Genomic DNA, 22,042 nt, shown 5'->3' on the forward strand with positions numbered 1-22,042 from the left:
TTATTATTATTATTTGTATTTTTTTTATTCCATTTTTTACGCTTTTAATCCAAAACGACTTACAATTACGAATTACAAATGACAGGGACATTCCCCCTGGAGTAACTGATGGCTAAGTGCCTTACTCAAGGGCACACTAGAGGTGGTGTTTCAGGCGGGATTTGAACTCACAACCGTCCGATCAGCAGATCCAACTCACTAGACCACCACCACCCCATTATAGCAGTCATGGTGACAGTGTCCCTTCACCAGTAAGCTGTAGAAGTGTTTGATGAGGACAGTGTGTGTGTGTGTGTGTGTGTGTGTGTCCTCACCAGTAAGCTGTAGAAGTGTTTGATGAGGACAGTGTGTGTGTGTGTGTGTGTGTGTGTGTGTGTGTGTGTGTGTGTCCTCACCAGTAAGCTGTAGAAGTGTTTGATGAGCACAGAGACCACGCGGAGCAGCCTCATGCAGATGGGGAAGTAGGGCTTCTCCACGGGGGCGGGGGACCCCGCGCTGCTGCTGCCCTGACGGAACTTGATGTTGGGGGAGAACAGCTTGATGACCAGGGGACACACCCGCTCCTTCAGCAGGAAGCTGAACTCCTGGTGCTGCGGGAGGGAGGGGGTCGGAGGTCACATGACAGACAGGTCAGGGTCGTTCACACACAAGGCACACCGACCGTGCGGAGGGTGAAGAACAGGTAAATGTGTTGTGTTGACTCAGTCACACAATGACTTAATGTAGTTAAGAGTTACATTTACATTTACATTTTGGGCATTTAGCAGACGCCTTATTCCAAAGCGACTTACAACGTTAATGCCGTTGTTTGCTGTTTACTGTGATTGATCATGGAACAAATACATTTTGGTTTAGTCAAACTGAGCACTAATGAGAGAGAGAGAGAGAGAGAGAGAGAGAGAGAGAGAGAGAGAGAGAGAGAGAGAGAGAGAGAGAGAGACACATATCATAAAACATAATGTTCGTCAGATGTAAATGTAGCATATTGTCAGCCAATAACAATTCAGCAAGGTGTGATAAAGCATGTTCTCACTTGTATCTACTCCCCCGTATCCATGGTAACCGACACAACAAGCTACTGTGTACGACAGAAATGGGATACGTGGATCTTCTCAGACACAAACACAAATTCAAAGGGAATAATAAGTCGCCGATGAATGAATGAATGAATGAATGAATCTTTATTTCGAAACATGATTTAAAAGAAAAAAACGAATAACTAATAACGAGAAGTACAGGTATCACTGTTGGAAAGGGAGTAGGACGTTTCTGATTGAATCAGTGTACTACAGGAACACAGCTGACTGGAACATCTCTTCAGTCTATGACAACAACCAGGCCTGTATCCATGTAAGGACAAGTCAACCACGAGACAACCACTCTGGGGTCAGACAGGGTATACAACGTGACTGTTGCAGCAAGACTAGCGTTGCCCTACGACCGTCTGTCCTTGACCGCGCACTTTGCACTTTGTTTCCCTCCGAGACGGCCTCCACGTTTGAACGAGTAGCTGTGCGGAATCGTTGATCTACAAATCGCCGCCTACAAGAGATAACCGCCGATTGGTGAACGATATCAGTGAATCTGGGCAGCTGCCCTTTGGCTGAGGCTGATCATCTCAAACACAGAGAGTGGCGTTCAAATAGGAAAACCGTGGAAAATATGAGAATTATGCTCATTATGGATTATTTTTTAATTGCAGGGATTCACGCCTTACCTTGGACCTTTCGCTAAGCCACGCCCCAAAATAGAAATTGTCCAATCATATCACAGCAAAAGTCACTACAGGCAGAAACATTGGACAAACAACTCGCTAATATCTGATGGTGAAAAGCTTCTAGGCAAAATATTCTTGTCATCTATAATAAACATGTCTATTACTTGCTGTGGTACATCAGAAATCAGAAATTTGCCAACTCCCATTGTAAGTCATTGAATGTCATTCAGTCACGGTCGGTCAGTCAGTCACTGTCAGTGAAGTGTTGTTTGTTTGTCCGAGTTTTCAAAGGGGGCGTGGCTTAGCGATAGGTCCATTGTGTTGTATGTAAAAGAAATAACTCGGACACAAATAGTTTTGCTTAAAAATTATCGTCACAGCGTAATACTGATTCCAGATCAGGACCGTGTGTTGGTACCTGCAGGAAGACCCCAGGGAAGTCGTTTAACACTGACTCCAGGAGCTCCAGTCCAAAGGTACGTGTCATTTCCGTCATGCCCACCAGCCAGTAGGGGGCGTCAGCGTTGACCAGCTGACACAGGTCCTGTAAGGGCACAGAAAAACAATACAGTCATTAAATGTTTTCCTCTCCCTTTGTTCAAACCCAGCTGAATATAAGAGAGGTGTATTGGGGTTCATAGAGGTATGGAGGGCTGTCTCCCCCTAGTGGACGCACCTGAAACAGCATGTAGGCGTCTTTGGCGCTGGGTCTGAGGGTGCTGACCGACCTGCGATTGGTGTTACCCTGGACTGGGGGGGGCTGCTCTATGATGCCTGGAGAGGAGGGGGGGGAGGGGAGGGGAGGGTTGGAGAGGAGAGGGGAGAGGAAGGGAGAGGGGAGAGGAGGTAGACATGAGACAGAGGTTGCATCTCAAAACTCGATTCCTCGATTCAGAGGGGCAGGAACCTCAGTTCCTTTTTCAATGTTTTTTTCTTTTTCTTTTTCTAAAAAGAGAGAGGCTAGAGAGAGAGGATAGAGAGAGAGGATAGAGAGAGAGGATAGAGGACAAGGAAAGACTTGAGGTTTGGCCAGAAAGAGACGAGACACAGCTGTGACCTCAGGCCTGAGGGGAGCAGTCTCTCACTCAAATAGTGTAAACACACGCACGAGCACGCACACGCTCGCGCACACACACACACACACACACACACACACACACACACAGACACAGACACAGACACAGACACAGACACACACCTTATAAGAGGAAGTCACATGATTAAATTGTAACGTCCAAATGCAGAAGAGGACACACACACACACACACACACACACACACACACACACACGCAAGCACACAACACCTCGTTTTACAATTTGAACAAGTCACTTCCAGGGTATAAAATGTACTTTTTGGTCTACAAGCCAAAGACCACAAAAGAGAACACACGACACCTGACTTCTGACTCCCTGCCCAGAACAAGCCTGCTGTAGTAGGCTTCAGGTCTCCCGTCTTTAAGTTTCACGGCTATAACAGTCAAAACGCCGCGGAAATATTTTCCCTTGCATGTTTTTTCTTTCATCTCAAGTTGTTCTCATGCTGTTATATGTAGTGCAGGACAGGGCGTCTGTGTCTCAGAAGGTAGAGCCGGCACCTCATGATCACAAGGTCGGCAGAGTAACGGTTCGAACCCCGTCTGGCCACATGTCGAGGTGTCCTTGGGCAAGACACTGAACTCCAAATTGCTCCCAATGAGCGGGCCGGCGCCTTGCATGGTAGCTTGCCGCCATTGGTGTGTGAATGTGTGTGTGAATGTGTGTGTGAATGGGTGAATGAGAGACGTTGTAAAGCGCTTTGGAATAAGGCCAGTAAGTAAGGTCAGTCCATTTACCATTTACCATATCGTTAGCCTCATAGCATAATTGCTATGAAGTCATGCTTCACTTGTGGTCAGCCGAGCCATCTTTGTATGTACTGTCAAAAACGCCTATGTCAAAGAGATGACTTGGGCAGATAGTGATTATGGAATGTAACAAGCATTCTGATGGCATAGGCAATAATGCACAGTGAATCAGCAGTGTTAGGAGAGTAGAGTTCTCAGAGTAGATATCTCAATTTGGCCAAAATATGACTTAGGCAATTATGCTATGAGACTAATGACATGTAGTGCAATTTTCGAAGCATGAGTGAGATGCACAGCGGTTCTAGTAAGGAGCAGCAGGAGTATTGCCACCAATGTGGTGAAGACCGCTGGACAGCCTAGAGGTGGTGGCAGAACAGAGGATGGGGAAAAAACTGGCGGCCATGCTGGCCAATCCCTCCCATCCGATGTACTGCGAGCTGGCGGGGATGAGGAGCAAGTTCAGCCACAGATTTGTTCTCCCCCGTCAAAGTACAAAAAGATTGGGACAGTCCTTTATTCCAGCTGCACTCCGACTCTACAACCAGGCCCTGCAGGGTGGGGGAGACCTGGAGCTGAGAGGCCGTTAAGACTGCTACTTGGACTATACATGCACTTGAGCACTTTACTTGCACTTTTTACTTATTGAGCCTGCACTGTTTTATTTATTTATTTATTGAATGTTTTCTGTCTGCCCTAACTAAGCTGTTTGACAACAAAATGTCCCCATTGGGGACAATAAAGGTTTTCATTCATTCATTCAATGTCCAACAGCTATGTTCCCCAAGCAATCAGGCTCCTTGGGCAATGCACTGGCATAAAGCAAAGGACTGTCTCTCCATACCATCCCCACTGCATTAATAACACATATATAATGGATACCTGACTACCTGAACACTACCTACTTGAACTCTGTACTGGCCATATCTGCACCATATTGCACACTGTACGATTGCATTACATCTCGCTGCAACCTGCACAGCTTTTCTTGCACACCTGACTAATACTTGAACTTGAAATAATGTTGATATGCTGAACTTAATGTAATGTTGATACATTAATAATGTTTATATGCTGACTTGCACTCTGCTGGTACTACTTATTCTATTATTGTCTCGGCTGCTATCGCTGCTAAGGTTGATTTGCTGTTTTTTCCTGATTATTTTATCGCTGCTATTGTTGACTGTTGATTTGTTGTTTTTATATCCTGCCTACTTTATTATAATTTTTTGGATTCTATTGCAATGCCAAGGTCAATGAACCTGAACCCAAGAATTGTACTTTGTATAATTGTACAGTGTACCCCGTACATTGATGTAATAAAAGCGATTCTGATTCTGAAATTGACCTGATCGACCGTGACCATAATTGCGGATCACGCTGTTTTCGATTTTAAATTGAAGCATAGTATTCGTGAACCGTTGTTGGCTACCCACCAAAGTGGCTGGTAAGAATGACATTATTTACCCGCCAATGCCGAAACCGACCTGCATTCCCCCCCCGCCCCCCTCATTACATTCTTACACCCAAACTCTAAATGCAGAACAGGAACTGCAGAGAAATCAAAAAAGGGCTGAACAAAAAACTCATTATGTTTTCACTGAACTCTTAAGTTGGCTTAAGTCATGGGATAAGCAGCTTTAGGCAATCTAAGAAGAAACTAACCCCCCTCCTCTGAGGCTGAAGACAAAGTTAGAGAGGTAGAGCAGGGTTGGGAATAGAAACGTGATGTGGAATTCTGATGTGGAACTCTGAGCCGCTACGACTCTCCAAATGGACTCAATTTCCCATGAGCACGCCAATCAGAAACTGTTTGAGCTACTGACCGTTGGGGAAACGGTACCGAAGCCTTGGGGCTAAAACCCAGAGGCAGACAAACAGCTGTTACCCTCCAAGCAATCAGGCTGCTGGAGAAATACGCAGGAAGGGTGCAAGGGTCTGCCACCCCTGAGCCAACTTACCCCACACTTACTTACTAACTTACAGAAATGAACATATTGCAGTAGTATGGCAGCTGTACACTACTGGATCACTTGTGTACCGTTGGACTGATTCACTGCCGTGCTGTATTGTGTTGTGCTGTATTGTGTTGTGTTGTATTGTGTTGTGTTTCATAATTTCTTGCATTATTGAGGCCACTGTGAAATTGCCACTTTGCTAAAAGGCCACTTTGTTTCCTTGTCATTGTGGGATTGCTTTTTTTGCTTATTGTTGCCGTCCCCGTCCCCCCCATATCTGAATGCTGCAATGTCAATGTTAATAATAATAATAATGAATTGTATTTATGGGTGCCTTTCAGAGCACTCAAGGACACCTTACAGAGCATAATTTAAAAACAAGCAACAGATTCAAACAGATTAAAACAAACAAAAAACAAAACAAAACAAAAAACAAAACAAAAGACTTAAAGGTGGGTTTTCAGGCAGGATTTGAAGGTGGAAAGAGAGTCAGTGTTGCGGATGTCTTGTGGGAGAGAGTGCCGGAGACTGGGGGCTCTAGACCCCATAGTGCTCAGGCGGGCAGAAGATACAGTGAGTCGAAAGGCAGCGGAGGAACGGAGAGTACGAGAGGGAGTGTAGGTGTGAAGGAGTTCAGAGAGATATGGGAGTGCAAGATTGTGAAGGGCCTTGAAAGTGAGGAGCAGAATTTAGAAATCGATGCGGATGTTGAGGAGCCGAAGCCAGAGAATGACTCTTGTGTACTTGTACAGTGAGATGTTCGCCTAATAAAAGCGGTCATTGTGATTGTGATTCTCTGTCTCCTGACCTTTGAACCGCTCGTCCTCTGCGACCATCCTCTCGAAGACCACGGTGACCACCTGTCGAACGGTGGCGGCGGCGGTGTTGTTGGTGATGGGGTCCTTGGTGAAGTGGAGGCGGAAACACAACACGATGGCCTGGAGAGACAGAGGAAGACGCTCTTACAGACGCACACATCTGGACACTGAACACAACGCAGAACGGTTACAATAATAATAATAATAATAATAATAATAATAATAATACATTAGACTTATATAGCGCTTTTCTAGACACTCAAAGACGCTTTACAAACTGAAAAGATCGAGTAGTAATAATAAAAAGAAACCAAAAATAAAGAAAGAAAGAAAAAGAAAGTATAGGGGCCTAATTGAGGTAGTGCTGGGGACACGTGGGAAGGGGAGGGGGAGAGGGTTAACTGGTGAAGGCAAGCTTGAAGAGGTGGGTTTTGAGGGCCTGTTTAAATGTTGGGAGGGTGTTAGCCTGTCTGATGTGGTTGGGGAGGGCGTTCCAGAGGGACGGGCCTGCAGCTGAAAAGGCCCTATCACCCCAGGTCCGGAGCTTGGTCCTGGTGGTCTTGAGTAGGGCTGCACGATTAATCGATTTTAAATCGAAATCGCGATTTGAAATTATGCGATTAGCTAATCGCAAAGCCTGCGATTTGCCTGCGTTTTTTTTTTTTTTTTTTTTTTTTACTTTTTTTTTTTTTTTTGCTATTTAGCTGACGCTTTTAATCCAAAGCGATTTACAATTACGAATTACAGGGACATTCCCCCTGGAGTAACTGAGGGCTAAGTGCCTTACTCAAGGGCACACTAGTAGTGGTGTGGTTTCAGGCGGGATTTGAACTCACACAACCTTCCGATCACAAGTCCAACTCACTAGACCACCACTACCCGTATGGGATACGTCATACAGCGCGTCGGATTCAACGTCAATGAACGTCAACGTCAATGAACGTCAACAATGAACGTCAACAATGAACGTGAACGTCAATGAACGTCAACGTCAATGAACGCACACCAACAACATCGCACGTGAAACGCCCACGTTTCGGTAGCTAGCAATAGCAACATTCATGGTGGATAATGGCTTCAGCAGAAGTAGTTTGATGGTATCATGTGGTAATGCTCTCTGAAAATAGATAGATTCATCCAATCACCTGCCAAGTATTTTTTGAAAGTACCTGCCCTTTTCCAAACAGCTTCCAATTAAGCTTTCCTAGATGGTTGTGTGAAACAAACCACCTGAGTCAGGTTAGTAATGCTCCATCACATGTTTTAATCTGAAGCTTGATTTTAAAGCAACCCAACTTTAAAGCAACCCAATGTAAGTTTAGTTCTTTCACTCGTAGCTCGGGCTGTGGGGGTGCTAGAGGAGGGAGCCTCTAAGTCCCCTGAAGACGTACAAACAAACTGCACGTTGATACGACCTTCCTAGCCGGAGATATGGCCACACTTTACAAAAACGTTTTTTTTTTTTTTTTTTTTTTTTTTGCTATTTAAAAAAATAATAATCGCAAATTAATCGCAATCGCGATATCTGTCCAAATAATCGCAATTCGATTTTTTCCCCAAATCGTGCAGCCCTAGTCTTGAGGGTGGTTTGGTGGTCAAACCTGAGGCAACGGGAGGGGGTGTGGAGGGGGACGAGGTCGGCAAGGTAGGAGGGGGCCAGACTGTTGATAGCTTTGTAAGTGATGGTGGTACCAAGGTTATGGTACACGACTGTGTGAATGTCTGGCTAAAAGGCTTGAACTTGAAATTCACAGGGGATAAATTCTCCCCTCTGAAACTGACGTCTGATTTCAGAGTAATAACATAAGCTCACAGATTTCAAGAGTGTGCAAATATGAGGCTTGAGAGTGTACTGAACATATGCCACTGTGTGTATTGCTGTGTGTGTATATATAGTGCGTTGTGTCTACACAAGGGACTGTGAGCGTGTGTGTATCTATTGCGTATTGAATGGTATATGTGAGTGTGTGTAGTACCTTGGAGAGAACCTTGTCGTGTACGATAGTGTTGAATGTTGAGTGTGTGAGGTACCTTAGAGAGGACCTTATCATGTCAGTGTTGAATGGTGAGTGTGTGTAGTAGTAGTGTGTGTAGCAGTGTTTGAAGTACCTTGGAGAGGACCTCGTCGTGTACCACAGTGTTGGTGGTGAGCAGCACCAGGACCGTCTGCAGCAGCTTCAGCTCCTCCAGGCCGTTCTCCATCAGCTGCCACAGCATGTTAATGATGTTCCCCGCGGCCGCCTGCGCACACACACACACACACACGCGCACACCCACACACACAGACACAGACACAGACACAGACACAGACAGAGACACACACACACACACACACACACACACACACACACATACACACGTACGCACACAAGCACACACACACACACACACACACACACACACACACACACACACACACACACGTTCGCACACACGCACACACAAAAAGAGGGACAGTGTCATGGTCGTGGCTGGCTGGCATGTGACAGAAGATGACAATTGAGAGTAGAGGACCAGAGGTGACAGAGGCCTAACTGACAGCTCTAACTGACAGGCCTATCTGACAGGCCTATCTGACAGGCCTAACTGACAGGCCTAACTGACAGCTCTAACTGACAGGCCTAACTGACAGGCCTAACTGACAGGCCTAACTGACAGGCCTAACTGAAAGGCCTAACTGACAGCTCTAACTGACAGGCCTAACTGACAGGCCTAACTGACAGGCCTAACTGACAGCTCTAACTGACAGGCCTAACTGACAGGCCTAACTGACAGCTCTAACTGACAGGCCTAACTGACAGGCCTAACTGACAGGCCTAACTGACAGGCCTAACTGACAGGCCTATCTGACAGGCCTATCTGACAGGCCTAACTGAAAGGCCTAACTGACAGCTCTAACTGACAGCTCTAACTGACAGGCCTATCTGACAGGCCTAACTGACAGGCCTAACTGACAGGCCTAACTGACAGGCCTAACTGACAGCTCTAACTGACAGGCCTAACTGACAGGCCTAACTGACAGGCCTAACTGACAGGCCTAACTGACAGCTCTAACTGACAGGCCTAACTGACAGGCCTAACTGACAGGCCTAACTGACAGGCCTAACTGACAGGCCTAACTGACAGCTCTAACTGACAGGCCTAACTGACAGGCCTAACTGACAGGCCTAACTGACAGGCCTAACTGACAGCTCTAACTGACAGCTCTAACTGACAGCTCTAACTGATGGGTCTGGGTCTGAACAACTGGGATAAAAACACTGAATGAATGAATTAATTAATCTTTATTTCGAACATGATTTAAACATTTTAAAACGAATATCTAATAACGAAAAGTACAAGTATCACTGTTCGAAGGGGAGTAGGATGAAGCCTAAGCTTATGTCCTACCCCTATCCGTCACTTCCAAGTGAGAACAATAATACTTACATTATATAATCTATTAATTAATACATGAATTACAGTATCCACAGTACTGATAATTTTCCATTCTTAATACTGAAACAACACAAAATAAACATCAGTATCCGCAATGTAATACAAACGAGAAAGACGAAGAAAACCACAGCTTAGAATCTAGAGGACTAACAAGTCACCTTCCCTTTCCTCATTTTGGTAGTTAGCGAATATCATTCCTTTATACATTTGTTTAAATAGAGCCATATTTCTGCTTTCCTTCATTTTTTGAAGGATAGAGAAAGAACCAAAGTGTTCGTGCAGGTTCGCAGGAAGGAGAGGGCTTAATCGTTTGAAATTGGCGGCTTAGTGAAAGCCCGACAACAATGTCGTTTTGAATCCTGCGGTTAACCCCCAAAAAACACAGTTATATTGGGGAACGGTTTACCGGTATCAAAAATTGGAAACCGTCCAACCCCACCTCCTTCCTTTCTTCTTTCCTTCCAAAACACATTTCCGTATTGCAATTACATATTCATCACAGGCTTATTACGCCCACCTCCCTGTCTACTGTCCTTGTTGCCACAATGCAATTCAGAACACCACACTACATTCATGACACTGTATGAAGTAGTGTGTGTGAGTGTGTGTGTGTGTGTGTGTGTGTGTGTGTGTGTGTGTGTGTGTGTGTGTGTGTGTGTGTGTGTGTGTGTGTGTGTGTGCGTGTGTGTGTGTGTGTGCGTGCATGCATGTGTGTGTGTGTGCGTGTGCGTGTGCTGTCTCATACAGTAGGCTTGTAAGTGTTAGTGGACACACACACTCACGTCGTCATATCTGGACAAGTAACTCTAGCTCTCGGATAAGTAAAAGATAAGTTCACTTGTCTGAAGGACAAATACCTGAAAAGCTTAATGTCAAGCCCTGCAGTCGATCATATCAGATCCTAGATTCCATTAATACCACCCAATATGCTACCGCCATGCTCTCAAGTTACAATGGATTGCGAGGAGTTTACGCTTGGTCCAATAGGATGACTCGACTGTTAACGATGCATGTGAACATTAGGCATCGATGGGATAACCTGGTCCCCATTATGTCATGCTGTTTTAACAAGAAATTGACTTTCCATTCCAATTCAATGGGGCTTTCACATCAGTATTGCATTGTGGAGCAACTAAGCTAGCAGAGTTATCAGAATATGACTCAGACACAGAACCAGTGTGTCAGTTGTCCAGTTTGTGGTGCGCTGGCCAGCCTGGGCTTGAAAGCCATAAGTCACAGGTCGGATACATGCGAGAAACTGCTATTGTACCTTCAGACTCACTCTCCGAGCTGTGAAATGTTTAGGATGCTAGGTGTGGGGTAGGGGGGGTTAGATTTATGAGTTATTTGACATCTGCCACTTCAAAACTAGTCCTGGAGCACTCTTACCTCTGACACCACCTCGTGGGACATGAGCCTCTGGATGGCAGCCAGACACAGCTGTGTGATCTTAGGCTCCTTGGTACCACAGCCCATCAGGAAGGGTTGGACCACCTCCAAGCTGTTCTCCTTCAGAGCTGTGGAGGACACATCGGTATATTGAATGCATAGCCCACCTCTATCACTCTCACACACAACAAACAGCCTATAGGCTACGAGTAGGATAGTCCATCAACGTCGCTAAAGGAAAAAAACAGGCTTATTTTTGCGAAGCGTGCATTCATTTGTTGATATGGAGGCCAGGTATCAGGGAGGGGTCATCACCTACCTCCCTCCCTCCCTCCCCACCCTCTTCACTCCCTCCCCTCTTCCCTCCCTCCCCCCGTCACTCACCTGCCAAGATTTCTGTATTCCTCGCGGCGATGGTCTTGATCTTCACAATGCCCGACTCTGCAGCCTAGAAAAACACAAAGGAGCCGTCAGGCCTTACGTTACCAACTTACCACCTCTAACACCACTAGTACACAGAGTAGTCGTCGTAGACGTCTCTCTTCTAACACCACTATTACACATAAGTTACCACCTCTAACACCACTATTACACATAAGGCAGACGTCTCTCCTTACGTTACCACCTCTAACACCACTATTATACATAAGGTAGACGTCTCTCCTCCTAATGATGCTCTCCGTGAGAGAGATTTCCATAGTGTGTGGAGGTGGGCTGTCTGGCATGGTGAGATGCGAATAGAGCAGGGGTGGCCAACCCGCGACTCGCGAGCCGCATGTGGCTCTTTGCCTGTCTGTGTGCGGCTCTTCAATCCATTCATTAAAAGTGTGTGGCACACTCTCTGTGTCTCGATAGGCATCGTTTTGGTATGGCAATTTATGGCACTCGCCATACCTGGCTTAAAAAAAACTGCCTTTTTACCCAGAAAATTACATCTGAAACACGTTTTTGTCATTTTATCCACACAATGGTAACTCAAAATCCTCCCGGCTCCATCTCACCCCACCAGCAATGCACTGTAGTCAGGGTTGCCAGATGGGGTTGGTTAACGCAGAATGGGCCACTGGATTAAGCCGTTTTTAGACTGTGGTTAGGCTGGAAATGAACAATCCCATCTGGCTACCCTGGCTGTAGTGGAGCGGGACATCAAGGTTTCTGCTCTGGCTAGTAGACTCGTTCCTCAATAAACAAGTAACATTAATGTTAAAATCTTGTCCATGATTCTCGTTCATTCAGGTGGGTTAAACAAACTTATAAACGCCATAATACTGTTGGTTCAAATATAACATATTAATGAACAAGTCCATGTCATGTGTTGTGTCAATACAAACATGTTCTAATAATATTTTAGTGAAAAACCCGACCGAACTTCACCCGCGATTGTGAAGCTAACTCTAACAAGCTAGTTAGCGAACGTTAAAGGGTACAACAGCTAGTTTACGTACATGTCAACAATGTCTCTATTCTCAATCATTTCAGTAATAATTGTACCAAATTGGGGCCAGTAGCAATAACTTGTGTGTCAGTAGGATAGTGTGCAAGCATGTTTTTGATATTGTCAAATCGTCTCACTTTTAATAGGTGAGCTGTAACACAAATATGCCAGGGAAAAAAAGGAAAATGGACATAACAAGGACCTTTTTTGGTAAAAGGGCAGCAGAGACAAGTACAGGGACACAGATGAGGTCTTACAATACTAGCGTTTTAACAGTGCAGTTAATTTAGAGTTGAGAACAGCTAAATCTGTAATGTTTTGTTTCTAAGGAGATTGAACCAGTCTGCCTGCTAGGAAAGATGTAGATTACTACCTACATACTGTAGTTGTCTCCTTTATTCATTACCTTAATGTCACATAAGTCAATAATTGTATAGAAACAACTCACCAAAATTGACTATTGCACAACTGATTTTAAAAAAAAATCCACCAAGGGGGGGAAACCCCCCCACTCAGTACCTTGCCATACCTTGGCTTCTGCTGAAATTTCACCTATTGGAAATTCATTGCGAAATTCATTGCATGTGCGGTTGTGTGTGTGTGAATGACAGAGGGAGAGGGAGTGCTATTGTGAGCCTGCATGTATGATGTGGCTCTTTGTGGTACCCCAATAATTTTGGGGGGCTCTTAGTCCCCGACTGGTTGGCCACCCCTGGAAGAGAGGGATGGGGGGTGCCATAGGAAGGTGAGAAAGAGAGGGGGATATGCCAAAACAGAAAAGGAGTGGAGAGACTACAGAAGTGAGAGGAAGAAAAGAGTGGAGAGAGCGCGGGAGCGAGGGAGGGTATGGAGATAGAGAGAGTGTGAGGAGGAGAGAGCAGGAGAGCACGCTGAGCCTTCAGCAGTCAACAGAGGCCTCTTTATCTCTCTGCTACAGCAGCCGCTGTGCTGTCAAGAAATGTTCTCCCCCTCTCCAACCTCTCCCCTCTTTCTCTGCCTGTCGCGCCTCGTCTCCTTCTCCCTCCCCGTTGCTGCTTTTCCTCTTCTTCCCTAACCACCACTCCTTCTCTGTATCTATCTCCCGCCGTACACACACATGCACCATCACTGACATTATTATACATTGCAGATGTGGACAATACATTACCTACTGTACATAAACAGAGCACGCTCTTAGGCTGGGTCAAGCATGAATACCTTTACAAGCAAGTTACACAACTGTGAGTCTCTTTACTCAAAAAGAAGCTGAAGCACATTGCCAATCAGGGAAACACTAAAGAAACACTACTTTGACGTCAAACGTGTTGTTTCCTGGCAACAAATGTGATTATTGAACCAAGCATGTACAAGACCCTAACCCTATTCTACTTGTTTCCTCTCCTCCATACACGTATTGGTACACAAACATAACATAAGTAAGTAGCCTTGAGAACCGATGGTTCTGGAGCCTAATGGCCCTTAGGGGGCAGGAGCCCATCTCCTATTTTAGTAGCGTGAGGCGGCTTGATGTACAAGTACACCCCCTGGACATGACGCTGGTATGTCGCAGGGTTTTTACCCCCGATCCATCCCTTAATGCTGAGTGCCAAGCAGGGAGGCATCGGGTACCATTTTTATAGTCTTTGGTATCGACTCGACTCCCAATCTCAGGGCGGACACTCTAACCGCAAGGCCACTGAGCTAGTAAGATGGGTAGGCCTATTATCCTCCACAAAGATAGCCTAAAAGTACTGAGCTTGAATATTGTGCATTACTCCATAGCAGGTGCTTCATATGAATCCATAATACCCCCTCTTCAAATAGCCTGTTTTTGTTGCACAACCTCTTGCTTACAGATGAACGAAGCATAGAAGATGAGCACCTCCGGCTGTTATTGTTCTCCTGCTGTACAATCCTATCACTTAATATTTAATTTGTCCTGCCACAAGGACAGAGTGGTGGGAGTCAACAATGTGTGACCTCTTGAACCGCTGGTTACCAAGCAACACAGGGCATTACTGCTAGCTGGGTTCGCACGGTGAAGAACTGTAGGCCTCACCATGAAACGCTGTGACTTGGTAGTTAATCTTCAAAAATGCAAGTCTCCCTCCTCTCCTTTGTTCCCTGTGTGGAGCCTAAGGGCTGTACATGGTCATAAAAGAACACTTGGAACATTCTTCAATCCCTCCAATTTTGCTACAGCCATTTTTAGATGTTGATGCTCGCTGAGGCTGAGATGCGAGGAGGATATTGATTGAGACCTATTGATTGATACCTGCCACAAACTAGGTTTATGCAAAGATAATAGACCTTGTAACATGGACTTGTGGGTTCTTCTCATACCCCGTAGGTAAGGCAGAGAAGGCTGAAGATCCATATAAGAGGGGTCACAGAAAGATGAAGAACAAGCACCAGTAATTAAGTTTTAAAACGGTAAAAAGTAAAGTAAATCAGTGGAGAAAAGCAGTATCAATATGAATGGAGGCTCAGAGTGCCATAATTAGGGTTGGGTATGGTTTGGGTTTTTTCCGATACCGGTGCCAAACCGATACTTTTAAAACGGTACAGCTACCGAAATGTATACTTTCGATACTTAAAAAAGAAAATATATAAAGCAGTGTTTCCCCCCCCCCCCCCCCCTCGGTGAAGATAACTCAGCATTAAGGGTTGGATCGGGGGTAAGACCCTGTGACATACCAGCGTCATGTCCGGGGTAGGGTTGGGTACCGAAAATCGGTACCGGTAGGTACCGGTTACTTTACATTCGGTATGTACCCGTACCGAATCGCAAAGGAGATTTCGGTACCTCATTTCGGTATTTTTTTTTTTTTTTTTTTTCCTCGTGTCCGGTGTCATGCAACAGTCAACCACACGTGACTTGAGTCGTGACGTGACATCGCCTGTTAAATTTCCAATCAGTGCGTGTCGTGGTAGTGAGGTGAGCAGTTGTGTTGACAACTTAAGAAGAGTGAGTTTATAGTAAGTGTAGTAATATAGTTAGTGATTGTATTATTGTATTATTGTATTATTATTATTATTATCATCATCATAATCATAATAATATTATCGAATTTCGCTAGCTAGCCTAGCTACGAGGTCACCGAGAATGCCGAAGGCCCTAATGAAGCAGCGTTCTAAAGTGTGGCTGCATTTCACCCGACTCGACGAAAACAACGCGAAGTGCTCAAAATGCTTAAAATCATTCGCACTTTATCGCTATTATGGCGATGTGCTGTGCCTATGGTGTTCCTCAGTCCAGCGGCAGTCAAATGCCGGTAGATCCGTGTCTTGCTCTCTCAGCACCGCTTCCTGGTTGACGACTCCCGTTGACAGCGGGGGGAGAGAAACGTTTTACCAGGGAATTCGCTCCGCGCTGTGTCGTTCAGTTTCAGGTAAAGTGACGTGAAAACAATATTTGTTTACTTTATGTTTATAAATCTGTGCCATTAGACAATTATGTCAAAACCCAAAAAAAGTCAAAATGACAATAAAAAAGTCAAGAGAGGTGTCGTATTTTGCCAGAGAAGGCAAATATGCTGATCTTTTTGCAAAAGAATTGCTGAGGTGGGAGTTTTATTTTAATTTATTTTTTATTTGAGTGTATATTTAACTGTAATATTATATATATATTTATATTGTGCCTCAGTCAGCAGGAGTTTTATTTTCATTTATTTTAATTTGAGTGTATATTTAACTAATATATATTGTGCCTCAGCAATAAAAAAGTGAAAAGCTGTTTAATGTTGTCGACCGTGTTATTATTATATACAGATGTCATTTAAAAAAATCAAAAGTACCGAATTAAGTACCGTTTTGGTACCGGTACCGTTTTTAAAGTATCGGTTATGTACAGGTACCGGATAAAACCCAAACGATACCCAACCCTAGTCCGGGGGTTGTACTTGACATCAAGCCGCCTCACGCTACGGAAACAGGAGATGGGCCATTAGGCTTGAGAACCATCGGTTCTACCTAGGCTACTTACTTATGTGGTCTTGACTACCTGTCCACTTTCTCACCTGGTTCTTGCTCTCTCTCTCTGGTGAACCGACTCCATCCTGCTCTCTCTCTCCTTCTCTCCCTCTCTCCCTCTTTTGCAGTCAACCAAATGGCAAACATAACAACCATAGTATTTATAATCTAATAAGAGTATACATTTATCCATATCAATTTATAACATCATTCTACTTGAATATTGGGTTGCTGTGGGCAATGTAGTCAGATAATGTTATTTTGACCTTACTCTCACCTGGAAAAAAAATCTTATGTCCATCTATAAAAAACAGACATTTCCAATGAGTGAGGGTTTGTTCCAATGCTTCAATCCACTGTCCATGTACTGTAAATATACATTATGGTATTACCATGAAGCCCAATTCTAGCAGGATAAGAAATATTGGATCTACTTTAACTAAAATAATAAAGTGCATCCAGTTAGCTGGCAGGTGCAGCCTCCTAAAAAAACCTTTGGTAGCGGAGGTGCATTCCCCTACAGTACAGTCTGTCTCAGTCGCATAACACAACACAGAGTCTTTAATCACAGCTAGATTGCCGGATATCCTTGGTTCAGCCTCGAGTGAAACCATGTGTTCCTTCTGACCAACCTGAGGTGGATGACAGGGTTGATGACACTGTGGATGACAGTGTGGATTACACTGCACTGTCAACAACATGGATATTCAATCCACAAGGAAAACCTTGAGATCAACAGAGAGCAACAATCTTCAATGGCTCTTTGATCTCATCTCTCTCATGTTTTATGAACTAGTTTCACAGTTCTTATGTCATCATGTAGGCCACAGAAAAAAACTCTGAATGGGTCTACTAAATTGGATATCACTTAGAAGTCAGCCAAACCATCTCCCACCAGATGATGTACTGTACAACAGTAAGGGCTATCTTCAGCTAGGCGCAAAGCAGCAGTATTGTAAAACAAGTTTGTTGGCAATTTCAGCTTGTAAAAGTTGGCACTGTAACATGTTCAAATCATAAAGCTAATATTGGCAAATTACAAGTCTCACATTAGCTTGTTTGCTCTGAGGTGGGAGCGTAGCACAAGGGAGCACGCCACGCAGACACACAGTGTTGCTTCGTTCACACAGATCTCCACAGAAAAGCAGTGGGACTTCCGCTGGACCGCAAATCGCAGTCTGAAACTACGAAAGCCCATCTAGGCATTTACCCATCTGGAGGAAATGTAACTTGCCTGAGGTAATCTGTATCTGAAACGCTCCAGTTTAAGATGCTAGCGCAGTAGCCTTTCTGTACCGACTCCACCCATTACCCTAAACGCAGACGTGGTCCAAAAAGGCCTGCCACTGCATGAGGTTCTTTTCCTCATAATAGAAGAACTGAGGAGCCCTAGTTTTGACCAAAACGACAAGCATGCAGTTTTTAAAACTGGACTATTTCTGCAAACAGTACGAAGCTGTGATGATGACTCAACACATGAGTGTAAATGGTGAGGAGCCACGGCTAGGTTGGGTTACACCAGGTCAAGCTCATTGCCTCCATACATATTTTGACCCTCTTGAGTATTCATGAAGTGAACCATGTTTGAATGCCAACCTGTCTCTCACAGACCAACAATATTAGCTCAACGTATTGACTTTATTAAGACACATGTGGTGAGATTTTCACGCTGCAGACTTGGCTCTGCATAATTTCAAGGGGCTTATTCAGACCGAGAACCCTAGTTTTGGATTCTGTCAGTTCTTCTCAGAGTTTTCACTCTGCTTGTTATTTCTGCACACTGTAGGCTACATGACTTGTGTAGCAAAGCAAGTCGTGCTTCGGTGGAGTGGAGTAAAAGGATGCTCGTGATGCTTTCATGAATACTGCAGTATTCCCAGAGACAACTGTAGCTTGCTCTGTGGAACATGACTGGTTATTGTGTTTTGATTTTTCTTCAGGCGAAAGCAATCAGAGCACAACAAACTGAGGCGCCGCGCTACCACGGACTTGGAGCTGGCTTGTCACTCAATACAGGAGATGGAGGTCTGTGATGAGGAAAATAATCTATGGGGTTCTTTTCAGGCCCTCTTGACCCAGACAAACCAATGAGAATTGGCTGTACACTCCAGAGTCACTCTGTGTAAGATGTGTGGGAGTGGGGTGTGTGTGACAGGGCAGACTGCCTGTCGAGGAGGAGCCTTTTACCTGGCTGTCTGACTCAAAAAAAGAGATTATAAGACAAAGTAACAATTGTTTCATAATGAAACAGAAGGACCGCCTATTACAGATCAATGACTGCCAATAAGCACTTTGAAGCCCACTTCAAACTTAATACAGGCCCACTTCAAACTTAATATAGGCCTAAGAGTGACATTAAGAGGCTACAAAGAAGGCCCAGCAATGATTAGGTGAGCAGAAACTATAATATGATAACACCGGCTTATATGGCCTTGGCCTTGTCATATATAGGCCATAACTCACGTCAGTGCTTCATGCACTCCAGGTATTCAGTCTGAGACAGATATTAGGCTAGCGAGAGGACTACCGATGTATTTCCCCACATGAGTGCTGAGTCTTTCTGTGTGAGCTGGTCTGAGGAAAACCAAACAAAGCCACTGAGTACTACCTTCTACCCACTACTGGCTGACTTGGAGGACAGGTTGTACAAACATAAAGTAGAACATAAAGAGGGGTAGTTTTATCGACAGCATAGCCCTAAATAGGTAAGATGCTGACCTATCTCTATTTTAATCTGGAAACTGAGTTTAAGAAGCACTGACTGACAAAGCATCACTTCTGTATGACTGCTTCACTACACTGTCCAAGTATGACTCATCATAATAGCCATTATGTGGGATAAAATAGCCCATGACTAACATAAGTCTGACATTTGATCAAACTTGGATTAGGCCTATATCTTCAAGGCAGGTGAAGGCTTACCATTACCAATTCAATCGCAATGGTTTTAGGCCTGTGCTTTTGACCCATACATGAAGGTTCTAAGGAGGATGCAGTGCATTCCTGCCATGTAGCCCTGTATGAACTTGAAAGATTACAAACTGTTGCATTCATAAGCCAGCAAGTAGACTGGTAGTTAACAAAACAGGTCTGGTTTGTTTAGGCTAAGTCAAGCCATGTAAAGGAGTGTCAGAGTGTGTGCTAGTGGCAACGTTACATACAGGCCCACTGTAAAACACAAAGCACTCACTTGTCGTCCTCTACTGTCCTCACACTAGCAAGTTATGTCATGAAGACGTCTACAAACAGCTCAAAGACAATGGAGACAGTCATCATTTAGTCTATCCTAAGCCTAGGAGTCCCAAGTATTTTAAACGAAAGATGAGTACCATTTGTCATATCACCTTTTGAGATCAACTTCTGTAAAGTGGAATAATCTCTGTGCCAGACAATGGTTATGACTGTAGAGGTGACAGAAGGTGGAATTCTACCCAGTTCTGTTTTAAAGAATAAATGCTATACACGGCATATCTTTTACCCCTCTCCCGCCTCATTTCTCGTACTCAAACTAGACTGACAAATAAAGGCGTATGTCCCCTAACAACAGGAACATTTAGGCATGTACCCCTTCCTTTCGCAACATGTAAGCAGAGCCTTGTTTATTTCAGTACTGTAAATAAGAGTGCTACCCACCATCGAATCAATTAAACCGTTTGGGATAAACAACACTCATGTTGTTTATGAGATCATGTCATTGGACACAAATGTCAAGCAGCTGATCCAGACATCATCTCAAAGCCACATACTAATACCACAACATCTCACATAGCCTACCTACAGTGTGATAGGGCATGAGAGTGGTTAACACTAATCTGATCCATGCATTTGAGAATTGTTCTATTATTAACTGTATGGGACTGTTGGAGTGTCATTCAAGCTTGTGATCATCGCACAGCATCCATGCTGCTCTGCAAAGATGTCATCCTGATCCTCCTTTCCCATGGGGAAAGCAGTTGCACTTGGATGAGAGAGCAAACAGCAAACCCCAACCTCATCTAATGCATCTAAACATCGGTGATGAGGTGGCAGATCAAATCCCATCACACACATGTGCAGAGCCAGCCAGCCAGCCAGCCAGAAAGACAGGGTGAGAGCTAGGCATGGCTAAGCTATAGCCCTCTATACCTCTTTCACTGGGGGGAATTTCTTCTTGCATTCCATGGACAGAGAGCGCAGGTCCGTCTGCATGTTCTCCAGCAATTTCTTCACCGCTTCGGGACTGCTGGTCGACATTTTTTGGGATAATGTCTTTGACCCCCAAAATGCCAAACGTTTGAAATAATAATAAAAAAAGGATAGGCTATGGATATGGTCCGGCCTACTTATTCACCCCTCAAAAAAAAAGAAAACCAGCCCTGGGTCACTCCACACAAGCGACACAATATTCCACTTTTCTGCTTTGCCCTATCCGCCTTTATGCAGAATTTAAGCGACGACACGGGCATGTGTTTTTTCTCAATACAGAGCCTCGACGCCGGTTTCATAGATCCTCATCGTTTGCACTGTTTCCAGGTTTGCGGTGCCGTTGAAGTATTTTGTCAATTTTTAGCTGGGAGGTTTTTTCACGGCTCCTGCCGTCACCATTGCCAGTCCCGTTCCGATCCCCACAATGCATTGGTAGACATTGACACGTCACTGACTGGACTTCCGTAAACAGAGTGACTGGATTATTATTAAATTGCAGGGACATCTAGTGGAGAAATATATATATTGCTGTAAATAGTCCAACGCCCTCCACCCCTCGATGCTGTGAATAGTTCCATACAGTGTGCATTAAAGACCATTCATTCATTCATTCATTCATTCATTCATTCATTCATTCGATCTTATCACCAGTACTCTCAGCATAATGTGGCAAGCAGTTGACTTATTTCTCTTACTTAATTGATGTGCTCACACACATACATAATTAGACAACCAACAACAATATCCTAATGCATTTCAGCCTATCACTCCACTCCTCGTGTGGCTGGGGTCAGAGATCAGACCCTTGTGATTTTTTGGGAAGGTCTATGCCGGAGAGATAGAAGTGACACTGCTCATTGGAGGAGAAGGACTGAGGCTCCTCCCCTCAGATGTTCTCCTCCAATCGGTTTTGAGACGGAAACGAGGAGAGACGAATCAAGGAATCAGAGATTCACAGTTATGTTATTATTAATTATACATACATTTGATTTATTTAAACTGGTATTTCCCACAATGCTGCTGACAGGTTTTTCATCCAAAGGTTGTGGTCGCCTCCATAACAGTATCACTTCACATAAGGAACCCACTGATGATCCAGACTCATAATAAATATGAAGTTATAATACTAAGTAGTATCCTAGTGGAACATGTTTGCAGAGTGAATCTTTAACATCAAAACTTACTTTGAAAATAAAATGACCAAAAGGACAGTGCAAATCTCCAGTGCAACAATTTATTGATTAGGGCTAAGTTGTTTGTGTGTGTGTGTGTGTGCGCGTGTGTGTGTGTGTGTGTGTGTGTGTGTGTT

The 22,042-nt window shown here is 44.4% G+C and overlaps 1 protein-coding gene across 1 annotated transcript in view; it reads right to left on the reverse strand.

Moving 5' to 3' along the window:
* The window catches only part of mon2 (MON2 homolog, regulator of endosome-to-Golgi trafficking), a 49,145-nt gene extending 28,069 nt beyond the window's left edge, over positions 1 to 21,076 (reverse strand). Inside the window, 8 exon segments of the mRNA XM_080539382.1 lie at positions 396 to 590; positions 2,136 to 2,261; positions 2,394 to 2,491; positions 6,326 to 6,455; positions 8,445 to 8,576; positions 11,163 to 11,290; positions 11,547 to 11,610; positions 20,674 to 21,076. Of these exon segments, the coding sequence (XP_080395508.1) occupies positions 396 to 590; positions 2,136 to 2,261; positions 2,394 to 2,491; positions 6,326 to 6,455; positions 8,445 to 8,576; positions 11,163 to 11,290; positions 11,547 to 11,610; positions 20,674 to 20,781 (981 nt within the window). The 5' untranslated portion in view covers positions 20,782 to 21,076.
* Positions 21,077 to 22,042: the final 966 nt, after the last annotated feature.

Source organism: Nansenia antarctica (genome assembly GCF_963989245.1).
Source record: "Nansenia antarctica genome assembly, chromosome: 9".
NCBI lineage: Eukaryota > Metazoa > Chordata > Actinopteri > Argentiniformes > Microstomatidae > Nansenia > Nansenia antarctica.